Source organism: Sitodiplosis mosellana, unplaced genomic scaffold (genome assembly GCF_009176505.1).
Source record: "Sitodiplosis mosellana isolate CC-2019 unplaced genomic scaffold, AAFC_SMos_1.0 Smas_scaffold_6166, whole genome shotgun sequence".
NCBI classification, from domain to species: domain Eukaryota; kingdom Metazoa; phylum Arthropoda; class Insecta; order Diptera; family Cecidomyiidae; genus Sitodiplosis; species Sitodiplosis mosellana.
In genome coordinates this window covers 2,730,169-2,748,882 of record NW_022601407.1, presented here as the reverse complement: position 1 = coordinate 2,748,882, position 18,714 = coordinate 2,730,169, and the positions used below count along the sequence as shown (strand labels likewise).

The window sequence follows — 18,714 nt, the reverse complement described above, 5'->3', positions numbered from 1 at the left end:
ACCAAAATTCTTTTGTTTTGTTTTTTATTCGAACGGAGATCTTAACTAGCGCGCACAAAACACACAGGCGCATGGCATTTGGCCAAGTTCGTTTAAATGAATGAATGAATAAATACAGAAAACCATGGCATGGAATTAAAAAAAAATTTGTATGGAAAAAAAATGAAGAGAGCGAGCGAGGAAGAGGGAACGAGAGAGAATGAACACATTGAGCGCACGCATATGATGCCGAAAAGTGCATCTGCCTTTTTCAATTTACCGAAAATGCAGCTGTCGCGCGGTCACCCCGAAAAAGATGAAGCGAATCATACTATAATGGATAAATATAGTTGAAACGGTTGGGTATATACTTTTTTCAATCTGGATAGAAGAACATCAAACCGAGACACTGGAAATGCTGATGAGCGAAAGAGAATGAATGGAAGCGGGAACGGGATGATATTAGAGAGAATGACCGTGAATTTGTCAAGAATGAAAGAAAAAAAGATAGGAAGAAGGGAGCGAGAGGGAGGGAGAGAGATGCGGGAAGGGGAGGTTGAGAGAGATGAAAAGAGAAAGACGAAATGCAATTGAGAGAAAAAGACCGAAATGTATAAAAATAGAATGTGTGACTATGGAAAAAAGGAAGAGAAATGCAGAAATGTTAAGCAAAAAACAAATAACGGCGAATCAAAAACAACACAAATACCATGGATTTTCATGAAATTGATGATGTTGTTGCATGCTGCAAAGTGTGCATTCACAACTTGCCAGACACAATCACTCACTTGCATACGTATTCGGACTGAGACAATGATACATCACGGATGCCTCGTCTAACTACTGCATCATTATTTCAAGTAGATTTTCCATACAACAGCACAAAACTTCTGTCAGTTTTCAAGCAGCATAATGCTGCTGTGGTAAAGGATCGACGAAAAAAAAATTTATACACTTGTGTTATTTTTGCTGTTTCTGGCAAACTTCTCGAAAATATTCCAATTCATTTTGATAGAACGATTTTAGCAGGGATTTCAAATATCAACAATGATGTCAGTTGCAGGAAATGTAAACGTTTCATTTTGAAAGGTAAATATGATTTGACCCGGCAATTTGATTTGTTTTCCAAGATACACACAAACTACCCAAATCGGGGAGGTTTTGATTTGCATGCTCAAGTGCAATGAAGTTGAGATTTACGCTTCGATTCTCGCCAACAATAACAATATTCATGTCGGAGATATTGTTTATTTGTATTATCAGTGTGGTTTTGTGGTTTGCTTGCAGGCAAAATGATGTAAATCGTTGAGCAGAAATCAATTGTTTTCTAGAAGGTGCGATTTGCAAGACAATCGTTCAGTTGATGCAATCAGCAACCTGTGCTAACCAAATATATAATCAGGTGAGGTTCAAAGTGGCGAGCAACAAGACAATCATCTTTCGTGGTTTGTTTTATTTTGCACTGCCAACAAGAAAAACTATTGAATGAGGCAAACCGCATCACTATTGAAAAAGTGTAAGACAGCTTGATCCCACTGGGTGCTCATAAACAATAGCGTCTTAATTGCATAACCGAATCGATGTGAGAATGAATTTTTTGTTTCTGTTTTGGCGAAAACATGCTCCAGAATCGTACATGCGATGCGTGCTCAGTGAACGAGTGAGTGAACAAAAACCACTTAAATTACGCACGCGTATGAGGATTTGAATGTGAAGCAAATGAGGGAATAAATGTCCGTGAACGAAACAACGATTAAGAACCGTCACGTCATGAAATGTGTGTGTTTGTGGGAAAGATGTGGAAGAAGGGGAACAAATCAACAGCACAAATGAAGCATAAGTTGTGCGCGCGTGGAAAGGTGCTCGAGATCGAGGAACCCGGCAAAAACATATGCACAAACACATTGACTCGCATACTTACTTCGTTCGGGGTTTACTTTTGTCAGTAAAATGCTCATATCATCCGGTAAAAAGCAACTGCCAGCCATACAGATTCATCGCACATGGCAAACAAAACATTGCGCAGATAGTATCGCGCGCAGTGTAGAATATGGAGCGAAAGCATTCAAGGGGAGAGTGCGTATTGTACGACAGCTCGCCTGAACCAACCGTTCTAGTTTAATCGATTCCCACACTAGTGTTTTGGTGATGGTTCACATTGCGCAAGGCACACTGTGTGGTGAGTCAACGACTGCGACTCGTTCGTTTTGCTAGACGCCGGGTGCAAATGCAAGTCGTGTGTCGTTCACCGCATGCTTGTCGTACACATGCACATCAAACGCAGAGGGATTCAACGAATAAACAATGCGCACCGAAACATTTCTTCTTCTCTCTTTTTTTTGCTTCATGGTTTAATGTGAGCGTGTGTCTATAACTTTCTATATGTTCTTGGTTTTCTCTCTCTCTCTCTCTCTCTCTCTCTCTCTCTCTCTCTCTCTTCTGAACACGCGTACCATTTGCCCCTGCATTTATCACATTCGTAGTTCTACTCACTGGGTTAAATTCATGCAACGGCAGCAATTTATTGTTTTTGTTGGATTTTGTTCCTGTTTCGTTCCTCTTCTCTGTTCCTTTTTCACATTGCTGCTGCTGCTGCTGCTGCTGCTGCTGCTGCTTGTTCTTGTCGTTGCTTTGAACTTGTTTGGTTTGGATTTGGTTCGGTGTTGTTAAATGCATCGGTTGTTCGGTTACGAAGTGATTCGATGTGATTAGTTTGATTTCGGTTATTGTCAAGTGAACATCGCAGACTGAGGCCTCTGCGCATCAAGTTAAGCAGCTGCTCGAACTCAAATTCCAGATACCAACAATAGCAACAACAACAATTTACCGAAATTTGTGATTGTTGAACCATTCTCGTGATGAGAAATTGAACTCAAGTGATACCTAGAAATATTGTTTTTTCAATTGAAATTCAGAAAATCAGTCGAAATTAGAAAATCAAATAAAAATATAAATCAAACAAGTCAATCATAAAAATCGAATAAAACCGAATTTAAGGAGAAAAACTATTCAAATTGTTAATCCATCTAAAAACTGTTTTAACCCATAAAAGGACGTGAACAAGGATGCCTGAAGTGAATAATTTCAAACGCAAACGTGCAAATCGATCGTCAAGTATCGTAAACCCAGATGGAAATTGTACGCCCAGTGACAGTGAGACGGACGACGAAGAACATAATCGATTGTATCAGCGCAAAATCGTTCGACGGCAGTCAATTAGCGACGACAATGGAAGAGCTCAAATCGAAGATGAATCAAGCAATTCAAATTTGTCAGCCGATAGCCGGAATCAGGGCAATAACCAACTGTTGTACGCTGCATTGAGGAAAATACAAGAGCTCGAAAATGAATTGGCTGAATTGGACGAAGCGGATTATGATTCCGGTCATCAAGACGAAGAGGACGATATTGATGAAGGAAATGGCAGCGAAACGGAAGAAAATCATGAACATCGCGACGAAATATTGAATGGTCAAGCGGAAGCGCTGGGCTTTGCATTTTGTGTGAAAGAAACATTTGAATATTTGGCTGCACAAGGCATTACCCCAGACAACCCCATTGTGACCTCGCTACGTGATCGCTTCCTCGGTCAATGCAACCAAGTTCAATTCCAGTGAAATATACGACCATAATCAATATAAACTCTACCACAAATCCATCCCATCTAGTCAGTCTGAGCAAACGCGGTTACCGAATTTGAATATACACCGATCATCACATTGAATGGACGATTTCAATCCATTTCGGATTTCGTTCATTTTCAAGTATTTATTAAAGGGAAACTTACTCAAATTCACTTATTTTAGTCTTCAATTTTGAATTTTACGTAAGTTTTCAAACAAATATGAAAGAAGAATAAAAAAAGGAAGAATTAATTTAGGAACTAGAAAAAGAAAGAAAAAAATCGTACAGAATTTTATCGAAGAAAAAAGCAGGAAAAAAATTTCAAGTTAAAAATCGAAGATCTCGGTAGCGATTTTGCTATGAAATTAATGAAATAAAAAAACCGTACCGATCTCATATTTTACACTAGCAAATAGCATAAAACTCTCCATTGTACTCTAGTAGTAGTAAATCCAAATAATTCAATAGCAACCGATAGACATGAATTAAGAATCGCTTAAGGTAGACCAAAATATTTTAGAATTTTACGTAATTTTTCTAATTTCATTCAAGATTAAAATATTCAAGTGGTTTCTAGTCAACAATTCCATTTTAATCATAAGTCACCGATTTTTAGCCAGTTTGGGCTTTTTTTTCGTTAATTTAGACAAATAGATAACATTTTCAATCGATTTGAACAATTTTGTTCCATTTCAAATAATAATTTCTAATAATATATATTTTTCGAAATGATAATTCTGACGTGAGACTTTCAGAAAATAGTGATTGATCAATACGAATAGTGATAAATCATATTGAAGCGGTGCTCATTTTTTAGATATCAATTATCTTATAGAGATTCTCAAATTTAAAAAAAGAGCAAACAATTCCCCAAATCATTCTTTGAAGGCGATACGGTTTGTGTGGAAAAGATCGTATACGGTCGCAATCGCTTGGAAATAGTGTCATCATTTGCGACAAAAATCCAAGGGGATGACACAAATCACTCTTTTGAATTACTTTGAGAAAAAGTAACTAATTGCCAGAAAAATGTGACTAAAGGTGATAGAAAACAGACAGAAAAGTACATTTTGTGTGTAATTTTTGGTGGAAAATTACTTTTATATTTTCTTTCTTTCTGGCCTGTCGAATTACGTATTCTTTAACAATTTCTTTTGGGTGGAAAACAATTGAAAAGAGTGATTTCCCCCTTGCAAAAATCAACAGCATCTGCGTTTCATCAGTTCAGGTGGAAGTTTAAATTGGTACCTTTAGTAACATAGATGTACCACGCACCGAGCTCTTAACGCATGCGCTGCTTTGAACCGTTTGACATATGTCCCATATGGGACAAGGTTAAATCAAAGAATGAGAACCTTAAGAACGTTGGTATTACCAAATTTTATAATTACCGACTTAGATCAAAAACAAGAAAAAAAAAACCAAACATAAAACAAAAACGCATGCAAGGTTTTAGAGGATAAAAATGCAAGGATTTAGTTTTTAAGAATCAAAAACATTTTAAATAAAACTTCTTATTTTCCGGAAAAAGTCCCATACATATTTTGATTTATTCATTTTAAATTCCAAATCCGAAATTATGAATAATTAGCTTAAAATTACGTTTATCAATAAATAGCACTAAATACAATGTGTTTTGGCTGGTTTTTCTCTTCTTCTTTTGCTTTGGCATGTTTTTGCCGTTTTGTAGTCTTTGGTTTGTGTAAACTTTGTGTTCGTATAATCGGCAAGATATCGCTGTAGTGAGTGGGTGGGTAGTCATTTAATTGGCTTTTGCCTTGATGCCGCTCGAAAAATATGTGTGCCGAAAGAATTGCGCTGTTTTATTTACGATACATTATACTAGGTCCGGAATAAGCGGCAATAAGCAGATCCTTTTGTGTTAACCGTAAGCGTTGTGTTGTTAGCTTGCACGTCACGTTGTCATCGATGTTTAACGATGGTGGAATAGCAAGCCATTGAAAGTAGACTTCGTGTGCCAATCGTGGTCTATCCGTTCGACTTGTGAATTGTCTGTCTATTTGATTTCCATCGTCTTCACGACATGCAGCTGTGCCATGCAACCACCGAGCATTCAAATCGTTTCCACAAACATGCGATTTATCATTTTTTGTTGAATAAGTTCCGCAACCATCGATCGTCGGAATCATCTGAACGAAATGTAAGTGAAAGAGAGTGGAAAAGAAAATAAAACATTGATTACTGTGCAAAGTTCAAAGTCGAGAAAATTAATTTTCAAAAGGAATCGAAGCAAAGCGACGAGTTCAAAGACGTAACAATCAACTGTCCGTAGCGTAGTATACAATTTCTTGCATAGAATAACTTTTAATTTATTCTAGAGCATATGTTTCTCTGAAGAAAACCCATTGCGAACAATGTGCCTTATCACTCTCTGGCACTAAATGCAGAACACTCAACGACCCGACAAACTAAAGTAATTGTCGTTTTTGTTTCGACACATTTTTTTCTCTTCACTTTTTCAACGCGTTCTCTTTTCAATTTTCATGGAATTCCCGATTCCTTGCTCTTTTTCAAGAGTGTCTGAAAAAGAAAAATATCCCAACTCTTTCTATCTTTTTTCCTCCTTTCCTTCACATTCCACTATTCTCTCTTCCCATTCTGGCCTGGCGTTTCCTATTGCGCTCACTGTTGCTTTACCTATTCCTTTCCTTTCCTTCTCTCATATTTCCTCTTTCATTTTCTATCGTGATTCATTCAAATCGTTTCTCTTTTCCTTGAGCTCCTTCCATTCAAGTGGCAAGAAACTTTACCCTCTGATTCTAAAGACATTATGACGGCTATTTAAAACAAAAGAAAAAAAAGCAGCAACGAGAACAAAATTAATGTGCAGCCCTTAAACAAAGTGTCATCGTTTGTTAGGCCAGCGATAAAACTTATTGAGATTATTATCGAACTTCATTCTCGTGTGTTGTTGTTCTGTTATTGTTACTGCTGCTGTTGTTGTGCACCATCACTCATGGTCACATTCTCTTCACTCTGGGCGCTGTTAAGTTTTCGAAAACGTTTTGTTTATCGTTTAATTAATTTTATGGAAAGTAATTTTTTTTTTCGTCCCACCTTCTCTCCATGCACAGGCACAATCAGCAACGGAAAATAAAAATTGACTCTATGTTCTGTGTCATTCAATAAAAAATCCATCAAAACAGAAAAATACCAATTGAAATGTTGAAATGAATAAAACACACGAAGTAATTTGCAGAGATTAGATTGAGTTCAATGTAAAAGATCTGGAAATGTGTGTCCGAATGCAAAAGAAAAAAAAAACAAACGTCATAACATCAAGAGCAAAAAACGAACGCCGAATGGTTGCTCTGTGTGTTGCTGCAAGCAAAATGCGCAACTTTTGTTCGTTATCGCATAATTTGAAAATGCCTCAGAAATCCGGACGTTAATTCTATTCTTTGCTCGTTCCTTTGGTTTGCAGCGCAAAAGCAACGAATGAGAAAAAATCAATTAATTTGCGACAATAACATACATTTTTTCTTCGTTTTGTATTGCGCTGTTGACACAACATCGCTCACAAACAGTAATTTGACTTTATAAACAAAACCCAAAGTAATTAAAACTACTGCGAAAATTCGTAATTTTATCGCTTGCGATTTCTAATTATGACATTTTTGAAGTACAAAAAAAGAACAAAGATAACACAAACGATGATCAGATTTTTATGGAGAAAAACATTTGTGGAATTTCACATCAACTTGGGAGAATTGTTAATTTTTGTTGCCTGGTTTTCTTGTTCAAGTTTATGTTTTTGAACAATTTCTAATGGTTTTGGGATGTGAAAAAAAAACCGTTGCTCGAAGATAAAGAAAACTCTTGCGATTCGCTACAGAGAATGAACATGATTCCCTTCGAAACGAATAAATCATTGAATTAACCACACAAAAAAACGCTGACTTTTGCCAAAGTATTAATTTACTTCGATTGCCAATGCAAAACATTATTTTTTCTCTAAATTTACGATTCGACGGTCGTAGGATGGCATAGAAAAAAGTCAAACACTTAAAATTCAACGTACGTCAGTCATTTTTATTCGGGGGGGGGGGGGGGGTTGGATGGCAAGAAATCATGGCCCGTACAATTAGCAACCAAAATAATGATAGTGAAAAATTAGCTGGTTATTTCTCCGTTCCTTTGTCGTTGGCGACCGAAAACGATAGAATGAAGTAAGTGATCACATCATCGAATCCATTGTAAATGGCGTAGAATTTGTAAACGCCGCGATGCCAAACGGTCGTTCGCCTATCGCACAATAACGAACGAAAGACAGAAGAAATAAACAGTGCAGAGCAAACGAAACGAACATAAAATATGTTCGAAAGCGTAAAAGCCATGCTGCCATTATGTGGGTCACGTTCTCACCGAATGGCAGTTAAACGCCATTGAACTTGAGAGTTTATTAGTTGGTGAAGTCGTCGTTGATGAATCAAGGCACTGAAAAATCATTAGGCAAATGTGCTGCGAATCATTAAGCGATTATTTTGCGAGAGTCCGAATGAGCGACCAAACATAAAATGGAAATTTCTGAATTCCTCGCTCTCTGTGTGAATCGAAGCATTGTCACTCTTCTTAGTTTTTTTTTCCTTCTTCTGCCAGAGGTCCAATTCTAATTCCCAAATAAATATTTATATTATTGATGCAATCACATGGGAAATTCAAACGGCTCAATATGCCTGAAACTCATAAAAATAACTCCGACGCTGAGGGGAAAATCAAAAACACAAGAGATATAGATAAATCCGAATCACACAGATCAATTGCGGCGAAATGAAAATCGAGACGCACCACATGGATATCATTTGAATAAAAAAAAATATTACGGCTTTTCGCCCTATCTCTTATCTCACAGCGTAACATCTCTACGTAATTTACAACGTAAATTGAAGCAAACAATAAACTGAATTATTCAACATACCTTGTGATTTTTTGCTTCTGCTTCTGATTCTTCTTCTTCTCGAATAAACGAAAATACACAGCAGCCGTTATCTCAAATTCGCGAAAATAGCAGACGTGCACGTATTTCTTCTTTTTTTTGTACGCTCTCATAAACGAAAACGTCGACGGATAATTGAAGATTTTTCAAACTGTTACAAGCACCAAATAAAATTAGAATGTTTGTACGAATCGTGTGCTATACGCCGACTAAACTGAATGATGGATTTTGAGCTGAAAGGAATACAGACTATGTGTGTGAGAGAGAGGGAGAGAGTGAAAAAAGCATATGAACGCAGGAACCCGTGACAACAAAAGCAAAACGGAGACATAAACAACCAGCGCTAATATACTGTTTGTTAGAAGAGAGCACTTCGGACCATATATGAATGGCACCGTATATCACATTCACCAAAGAAAAGAAGAAAAAAAACCAACAACAACCATCTCACTCTGGCTTATCGACGTATACATTAAACTATCGCCTTCCGACTCTCTGTGTTGTTCCTTGTTCCATCCTGGTTTACAACATTAGATCAGAGCAGCAAATCGCACATATGGCTGCAAACGTTGTGCATATATCACCGAGAAACCATATGTGATCCCCTTAAACGCATATGTTCTCACATATACACAACACATAGTACACACACAAACACACACGCTCTCTCACTCACACTGTCGCACAGGCAAGCAGACGATCGTTCATTTCAACGGCTTCGATGCGGGCCAACATTCTTTATGTGCTTGTGTATGTTCGTTTTTGTTACGTACTGTTCGTTGACTGTTTTGCATTTATGATCATAAATTGTTTTTATTTGTTCGAACTCAACGTCCGGAATCGTTCAACAAACTCTATAGAACATTTTTTGGCTTCGCTGGGTTTTTTCCCTACTTTTCTGGAATTTATTTATCTATTTTACTTTTTTTTGTTTTCTATTCCTTTATGCCTTTTTTCTGGTGTTTTTTTTCGAATTGATTTTCAAAAAATTCATTGCCGTCTATTAGATTGTTTTCATTTTCTAAATTGTGTGGCTTTTCTATTTGCTTTTTTGGAAGTTGCAAATGCTCTGCAAAATAATTGAAAGTCAACTGTTCCAAGAGCAATTTAAAGGAAACGAAAAGAAATGAACGATTTTTGTTCAAAAGCATAATTGTTTTCTCTTCAAATTGACAATTTTTCAATGTTTATAGATTTTCTTGCGCGTAGAAAAAATAGCTCATCGCTGTTCGCATCGAAAGTGAGCATAAAAATGTCATCCTTGAAATAGGATAAATCAATTTCAACATTTTGCGACATCCAAAATCAATTACTGATTACGGAGCGAAAATCTTTCGTTCAAATTGATTTGCACCAGTTGTTCATTGCTCAGCTTAATGTCATATCCCTGTCTCTGTCCCTCTTTTTCACTATACCTCAAATGGAACATGTTGAAGCGAAATACAACATGTTCCAATTTCGTCTCTCTTTTGCTTTCTTTGGCATTTCAATGTGTTACAAAATAAGTATGTGTGTAAGTCATTGAAACGCAAAATGCGAATTACGCTCATTCAAGATTCTGTATTCGTGCACACAATTTTTTCCCCGTTGAAATCACAGTATTTTAGCGTTCCTCAATTAGCCTCGTTGCTTCGTCTCTTTGGAGCATCTGCTCACTTATCCGACCGGGTCGGATGCAATGTCATGAGCCCAACCTAATAAGCGACATACAGAAAACACTTGAAATATGCTATTTAGTGGTACTCCTATATCGGGGCGGAGTAGAGAATGTGCAAACAAGTCAGCGACAGCTGTAAAAACACCACTTATTAATGCATACGCTGAACACGAATTTCGCTCAATTCTGATTTCTGTGAATACGACACAAAAAAAGTAACAACAACTACGAGTTGTATGGGAAATTAACATCATAGGGAAATGCTTAAAAATGAAATCTGAATAACACCTGATTTTCTTTTTTCTGCCAATGCATATTTACACGGGATTATCAACAGAAAGTGATACCCGTTGATTGCATAACACAAATGACAACATTGTCGAACGTTGTCGTGCAACATAGCGTTCGCTACATAGTTTCTGTTCATTTTTTCTCCTTCGTCGGGTTGTGTGATGATGATGATAAGTACTTGAATTCGAGAAATCGAGCACACATTTCACACGATTATTCGCTTCAGCAGCATTTAATTGCTAAATCTATTCCAATTAGAAAATACATTCGTTTCATCGCCTGAATTTAGACTACTAATTGCATACATTGCAATTACATGGCACATGCTTGGCATCGAAATGCAATTCGGATACCTCTTTTTTTGATACTATGGATTTTGTGGCTCTTCTGCTGTGTCAACATTTTTATACTCGTGATTTCAGACAGATTTTCTGATGTACAATAGAATGCACATCTGAGCAATAAGTTGGAACTAACAAACAACCTAACTTATAAAAAATTAATTGAAAATTCATTTGAGACACGTCAAATGTTTAAATCCAATTTATTAAAGAAAAAACAATGAAATCTGCTGAAAAAATAAAAAAGAAAGAAAAAAATAAAATGAAACGAGTCTATCATTCGAGATCTTTCAATCAAAACTTCAAAACCAAACAGTACGATTATTTAATACGTGCATTGGCATTTTTCTTTTGATTTTGAGTTGTTCAATCAATTCATATTCCACATAAATGCATATCAATTTATGAATGTATTTTTAAAAAATAAACATGTCAAAACGTTTCAGATGCATTCACTGTATTTTGAATTGCCATTGCAGGATCAACCCAATAAACAGCCTATGTTCTCTTAACCCTTTATCATATATCGGTTCCTAAAGTAACCAGATATGCCAGACGCTATAGCTATGAAACCACTGAATATTTTTGCGTTCTTGTTTGGAAACAAATTTAGGGAATTGAACCAGCTTTCATTTGATACTTTACAGGCTACAATTGGTTAGCTGAATGGAAAGTTTTTTTCTGTTCATGTACTGCTGTAAAAAAAATGCGAAATTATAGCAGAATTCCACATTTTTCCTCCTCTCATCTTGTGGGTTTGTAGATTCTTTTCAATTGTCAAATTAGGACTCGTAGGACCAAAACACATCAATTTAACTTTCTGCATCATTAGTTTTATGAAAATTTAATTTTTTCGAGCTGTTATAGCGATTTGACTCTTTTCTGATTTTCTCAACAAATACGCAATTTTTCAAAAATCTAATTATGAGATCTTTTTCTATTTATCGTGGCACAAAACATATATCAAAATGATTCAAAAACAAAAAATTGTGCATCAAAGGGTTAATTCAATTTGATAATATTGCACTTTGTATTTCCACTGTATTACTTTTCCACACGACCATTTCGTGTAAGAAAAGTATTGGGATAACCCCATACTTTTTGACCCATTAAAAATCAGTTTTTTTTTCGATTTTCGAACTCCAAAAAATGCAAAATCTAGCATTATTTTAGGGTCGTAGGGTTCGTGCGTGGTACCTAGGGGCAATTCACTAAAAAGTTGTATTACTTTTTCAGCAGCGTTGTATTACTTTTGAGTGATTTGCCGTTGCGTGGTAAACTCTATCTTGTACGCTGTATCCTTTACGCTGTAAGCAAAAAAATACGGTAAAAATGTTGCTAGGTTAGAATGTATAGTAAACTGAGTATTGGAAATAAAGTTTGCTTGTTTGAAAGTGTAGAAGTGAAATGAATCGTGTAGAAAAGTTCACCTTACGAATGTAAGGCATTTCATCTTTTCGTTGAAAGAGTTTCGAGTGCTGTCATGAAGATATTACAGACAAATATCGTGAAAGCAGTTTTGCTTACAATTTCTTTTTCGTTGGGTATGGGTGGTGTACCTGACGGAGTAGAAGCCTGGAATGGTGACATTAAATTATATTGCATTAATAGGGACAGAAAATTTTTCATATTAGCATCAAATGCTTCAAATCATGGCCAATTTTATTAAACTCAAATCACTCTGCAGACAACATCACTCTCAAAAATCAGCCATATCTGTTATTAATATACCTTGTAGTAAACGCGTTCATAGTGTTTCACTGTAGTAGCAAAGTATCCTATTAAATTCCACTGTAGTATTACTACAAGAAAATTTAATAGGTAACACCGCTACTACAGTGAAACACTATGAACGCGTTTACTACAAGGTATATTAATAACAGATATGGCAGGATTTTCGAGAGTGATGGATCTGCCTAAACCGACGTAAAACTTCTCGTCAATTTATCCACCGGTATAAATTGAGTGACGACTTTTGTTGTCCTAGAGTCTCTAATTTAAGTGTAAAACTAAACGCTTCACATAGCCTTTGTCCTTTTGGAAACGTTTACCAAAGGTTATTTTGGACCGTTTTCTATCTGACTACTATCAAACATTTCCATCTTGGTTGTATGCCTATGTTTTTGTTTTCATGTGCCTACTTTTGTGAATACTGCATAATTCATGAAAAGAGCCAGGTTTTTAACGAGGCGAGAACTGAAAGTTGTACCAAATCAGTGTAAATTATTATCATTATAAATTGATGTAACAGTCTTGCACTCTTTCCCGGCCAAACTTATTTAATCCTCATTATATTCAACCAGAGCTTGGCGGTGTTAAATAAAATATTTGGGCAAACAACGAGACTGCTAAGAATAACGTGTGGGGATCATGGTTTCAAGCTTCACCATGCACTGGTGCCCTTAGCTCAGAAATGCTTTCTTATATCCGTATAGGATATATCTTATATATGGATTAAAAAATGACGAAAATCGAATAATATTTCCTTATTGCATAGGTACTTATAAACATTTTAGCTTTTATGTTTACAAGAGAGGCTTCATATGCCCGAGTCTTCTCACATTTCAATTGGATCAAGGAGAATATGAAGTTCCAAAAAAAATCCGAAATTCAAGATCTGATCTATAAAATTTAACAGCCGACACTTGCGACGGTCTAGGCGACGATGAATAAATAAATTTCTGTTTTAATTGAACAAAGGTCAAATTTACTTAAAAATTACCTACAGGAGTGTTTTTCATTTGATACAACAGCCCATTTAAAATGCGTTTAAAGTACTATGCAATAGTCTTCAATATGATTCAAATGTGGGGTCATAGAGACAAAGAAGTAATAAACTTTGAAGCTCCTGCATCCAAATATCAACAACATGAATCGTAAATGGAAGATATTCAGCAAATAATGCTCTAGCGGCATCTATACGGTAGAGTTTGGAAATTTGATTGAATGATTTCGTCACAAGGTTTACCCAAATATTGGAAATGGTATTTGTCAAAAATGGCATTTCAAACGTCATTCATGATTCATGTTACTGAACTTCCGATAGGGACAAACAGAACTCTGAAAGGTTTTGGATCTGTTGAATATAATAACATTGTGCTTCACAGCGTTGCCAAATATTTTCATTTTTTTTCACATCTGAAACGATTTTTTTCCATCTCATAAAGGATCTACAATTCTTACTTTCTTCTTTCTCATCCTGTAGTTTAAATCATAATACTCTAAAGTAATGTACATTGTACAGGTCATGAAAACGAAGTACGTTGAGTCGAAATCTTAGAATTGAATGTCCGAGAATGAAAACGCAACTTCTATTCACAACACATATAAGTGAAACAAAAATAAAAAATTTATTGAAATGAAACAACACAATCGAATTTTTTCAAAGTGTAACAACAAAAAAGATTTTTTTAAAGTGTAACATCGGTATGTTGTTACACTTACTACATCCCGATGTTACACTTTAGAAAAATCTTTTTTGTTGTTACACTTTGAAAAAATTCGATTGTGTTGTTTCATTTCAATAAATTTTTTATTTTTGTTTCACTTATATGTGTTGTGAATAGAAGTTGCGTTTTTATTCTCGGACATTCAATTAAAAATCTACAGATTCTGTGAACTAAAGCAGTCTTTAATTTTTAACTGGACCATGCTACTCTGCTTCCAACAATATGTCCGATTGTTGAGTTTTCAGCCAGTATCAAATCGGACATTTTGATTTTGTCACTTATTACAAAACTGTTTAGTATATTAGTACCTCCCATAGCCATTTCAAAGATTTCACGGTTTCACCTCACTAAAAGTCGAATAACGCTTTTGTCCAAAAACAGTGTGTTTTATTTGTGTTTCGTTCAATGGTGTTCTTTTTTCAAATTTAATCTAACTAATCAGGTATGCTAATAGCAACAAATTTATACGAATTTTAGAAGGCTTTTCAAACAGACTGTATCCAAACAACTGAACGCATAATAAAACGTCGGAGCAAAGTTGATTACTGAATAAAAGGAAACAGTTCTATTAGACTAGCTAAAGTTCATAATGGGAACATATTAAGGATTCTTAGTCGAGTCGACTGAATATATGATAATTTCATCTGTTGAGTGTTTCACCGCCCCTGTGTCGTAGCTGTACTACATCAGAAGCCATCGTCAATGAGATTCGTGAAACAATAGTTCTAGGGGGAAAGAACTGAGTAAATGAAAATATAAATATCTCAAATAATCGCATATTCTACCGAGTTTGGATCAATACGCGTCAATGCGTGTCAATGCGCTGAATAACTAGCTGCGAATGCATGCAAATATGGTCAATAAAATGTGCGTATTTGCAACTATCATTCCTGCTCGCCACGAACGAGACGAAGCAACAGAAGAAAACAACAACAATAACACTACGGAACGCAGTGCAAATGCCTGTGAATATTTGTAAAAACGTGTCAATGAAGTAAATATACCAATAGTTCTTTCCCCCAAGCAATAGTTCCATAATCTAATAATGCTAAAGTCGCGTTTGCCGTCTAATTGTTGGCGCTGCGCAATAGTGGAGTGACTAGACTGAAAAAACTTGGTAAATTAATTGACACAATAACTTGTCGATTGTTTATATTTGAGATTTAGCGCAGCATCGGCGAAAATTGTGATTATGTTTGAGAACGTGAAATGGCTCGATTGTCTACGACGTGTGCTATCGATGTTCGCACAGATTTCATATGCAGTCTTCGGGCGAGTGTGTACGTATGTTTATGTGTCTGAGTGTTATGGCACATTGTTGATTATTGCATTTGAACACATCACATGCACACACACAATGCGAGCCTTTGTCTGTTACATAGACGCATAACAAACAGCCAAAAATAAACAAGCGATTAGCGTGGAAAATCCACGGTAAAACCAAACTTATGTTTTGCATTGTGAGTGAAGGAGTTTTCAGGATTGATTTCTCCCTATCTAACTCAAACTCGTGTAATTTTACAAACTTTCCAAATTTTCAACATTAGCATTTTGGTTACATGGTTTGTTATGACTTTGTGCCATGGGGGTATTGCAACGAACAAAAAATATATGTATTTCATCAAGTTTATCAAGCTCTTTCCAAGTTTATGCATAGTGTCGAACTTTTGTTCAAACTCTACCATCTAAATGTACAGTAAAATAATTTACGGGCACGACGTAAGATGGCGTTTTTTCTGGTCAAAAAAAGTTGCAATATCCCTTTGCTTTGTGCACATTAACGTCATTGATCTTTTAATGCAAAAATGCACGTGGTCACCAAAAAGATAAATATCGAAAAGATGCTTTCCACGGCAAAAATTCAAAATATACATTTTTTCTGCAGCGTATGTGGATTAAAAATTGGCTAGCCACACAATCATATCGCTGAAAATCGAATATAATAAAGCCAACGGCAAAATTCGATTTGCAACGTCATGTATGTGCAAGTGCATTGTGCAGGCAATGAGGATGGCCATATGAAATGGTGAAAACATTTTTAACGGGAATTATACGTTTAATTCAATGTCGTTACTTCATTATCACGCCGAATGCGAAATTCAATGAAATGCCACTCAAAAGCTGCAATAGAAACGCGATTCTCATTGTTTTGCTCGTCGACATGTGATTACAAAACAGGCAAGTATCTTAATTTGAATCTCTTTTCAAACGTCTACAGAGCGATAGAGAACCCGAAACGATTGACAGCATGAATACTCGATTATACACACAGCAAACACACAGAGACCGTATGAATGAATATTTTCTTGCTTTGCAAAAACATCCAGACCTAATTCCATCACAGTCAAACTGACAGATTTTAAATTGGAAATCAAAAGCAAGGCCTAATGAAAAGGAAAAAATGAATTATTAGAAAACTCAAATCATATCACATATTGATTTTATTCCGTTGAAAACTTTGCCAATTTCGAATGTTTGAAGAACACGAGTTTTCCTTCTAATAATGCACGTATAAATTTCGATAATTTAGTTTAGTAATTGAACCATCAATTAATCATGGATTAATCGATTCATTTCAAACTCTTTCCACTCAGTTCGCTTGTATCAACCAAGATTAGCCCGAACTTTTCTCGAGATGATTAAAACTCTACGAAAATAATAAGATCTATTGAATTTATAAATGATTTGCTTTGAAATTCACGTTACAACCAAAACAAAAATTATATTCTCAATAGATACATATGAACGCATTGGAACATGCATGTACGTTAACCGATATAGCGATGTATGACACGCAAATGATATGCTTTTCATAACCAATTTCCGTTATTCGTCAATATTGAATGGTGATTGGTGGTTTGAAAGCTACAGAACTTGATTGAAAATTACTCATGTTCTCCCCCTGACATGCACAGCAACAACGCTTTTACGCACTAATAATAATGTAAACATCGTTCAATCCTCGTTTTCCAATGGAATAGTCGTTACTTAGTGTTTTAATGAACATCAACTTTATTTGCATACCAACGTAACTGTCCTCTCGAATTTCGAAAATGCGAAGGACATTCCATAGCATATTGTTATTTCGAGAGCTACCAAATCAATATATAGTTAGTGATTTGTCAATGGTATCATTATTTAACATCCGGTTATGATTCTGGCTTAACGCTTTGTCTGTCCCTCGGGCATAAAAAGCCCAAGGCGACTTTGGAATACAGATAAAACTAACAAAAACCAAGACAAAAAAATTGAAATTGGTACCGTTCGATAGCTTGAACCTTTAGCTACACACCACTGAAATTTCATATACGTATATGTGTAAGTATGTATGAGATATTAACTCCCACACACACATGTGCGTTGCCTGTACCTTGGGCGTACAATGGCCGAATTGTATTTTGTATGAAAACTGGACTGTGATAGCAACTTTGTGTCTTCGGCGAAGTTGTAGTACTGAAGGTCTCATTTCTTGTCAGTTACGCGCAATACGTGAAAAACCGCGAAAACGTGAATATTCGCCTTCTCATTTTTCACGGAACTGACAAGAGATAAGTGATTCCTGTCTTCGGCAAAGTTGTAGAGCAGATGGATTACTACAATATTTCAAGAGACACCATTTCGTTATCTTCTATCAGTTTCGCGAAAACCGCGAAAAACTCGAATTTTTCCTTATAATTTTTTCGCGTAACTGATAAGAGACAACGACTCGATATCTTCGGCAAAGTTGTAGTGCTTGACCATATAACTTTGCTGAAGATATGAAAAGGCGAATAATCGGGTTTTCGCGGTTTTTCGCGTTTTTAGCGATCTTTCTCTTTAGCAAAGAACACCGCAACTGAGTAGACTGACACTACGATTTTAATACGTAGAGTCTACAACGTTCAGTGGCGAGTTTCGTCCTACTTTGTAGAGCAAGTTGAGTACTATTACAACTTTGCTGAAGATACTAAATCGTTATCTCTCATCACAGTCCAGTTTTCGTATAAAATACATTGTATGTCCGAGGGACAGAAATATGTTGCAAAATCAAGGGAAAGTCATAGTGTTAAATTTGAAGATTTGTGTTTTGATGTGTGATCAAATATAATATAGGAATTCTGACATTAATAAATTCTCCATAACTATACCGCACACACACAATATGAATTTAATGGCCATAGGATATAGAAGTGAAGTGAAAATAATGTCCTCAATCAAAATGATGATGATGATGTTATATGCAATGAATATCCGTTTACGATTACGGTTCTACTTCATGAATAGAGAACGAGCGAGCTGGACACGTTTCAATGATTGAGTGGTGAATGGCCTAAACCAGTGGCGTAACTAGAACTTTTGTTCGTAGGGGGTATTTTTTATTGCTCCAATCGATAGATTTCCCCGAGAAATGAGATATTTTGAAATAATTTCGGGGGG

The 18,714-nt window shown here is 35.9% G+C and overlaps 2 protein-coding genes across 5 annotated transcripts in view; one reads left to right on the top strand and one right to left on the bottom strand.

Annotated features, from left to right (window-relative positions):
- The first annotated feature begins 2,719 nt into the window (after nucleotides 1–2,719).
- LOC129575308 (F-box/WD repeat-containing protein 7) lies at nucleotides 2,720–4,123 on the top strand. Its single transcript, XM_055458620.1, has one exon. The coding sequence runs from the start codon at nucleotides 3,045–3,047 to the stop codon at nucleotides 3,594–3,596; it is 552 nt and encodes a 183-aa protein (XP_055314595.1). The 5' UTR covers nucleotides 2,720–3,044; the 3' UTR covers nucleotides 3,597–4,123.
- Nucleotides 4,124–4,501: 378 nt separating this feature from the next.
- The window catches only part of LOC129575307 (protein kinase C, brain isozyme), a 93,250-nt gene continuing 79,037 nt past the window's right edge, over nucleotides 4,502–18,714 (bottom strand). For all 4 annotated transcript variants that reach the window (XM_055458613.1, XM_055458619.1, XM_055458616.1 and 1 more), the window contains one exon: nucleotides 4,502–5,753. The gene's annotated coding sequence lies outside the window, so the exon portion shown is untranslated. The remainder of the gene's footprint in view (nucleotides 5,754–18,714) is intronic.

What these genes read in the sequence shown, in the direction of transcription:
- LOC129575308 (XM_055458620.1), top strand. Translation starts at nt 3,045, where the DNA reads ATGCCTGAAGTGAATAATTTCAAACGCAAACGTGCAAATCGATCGTCA.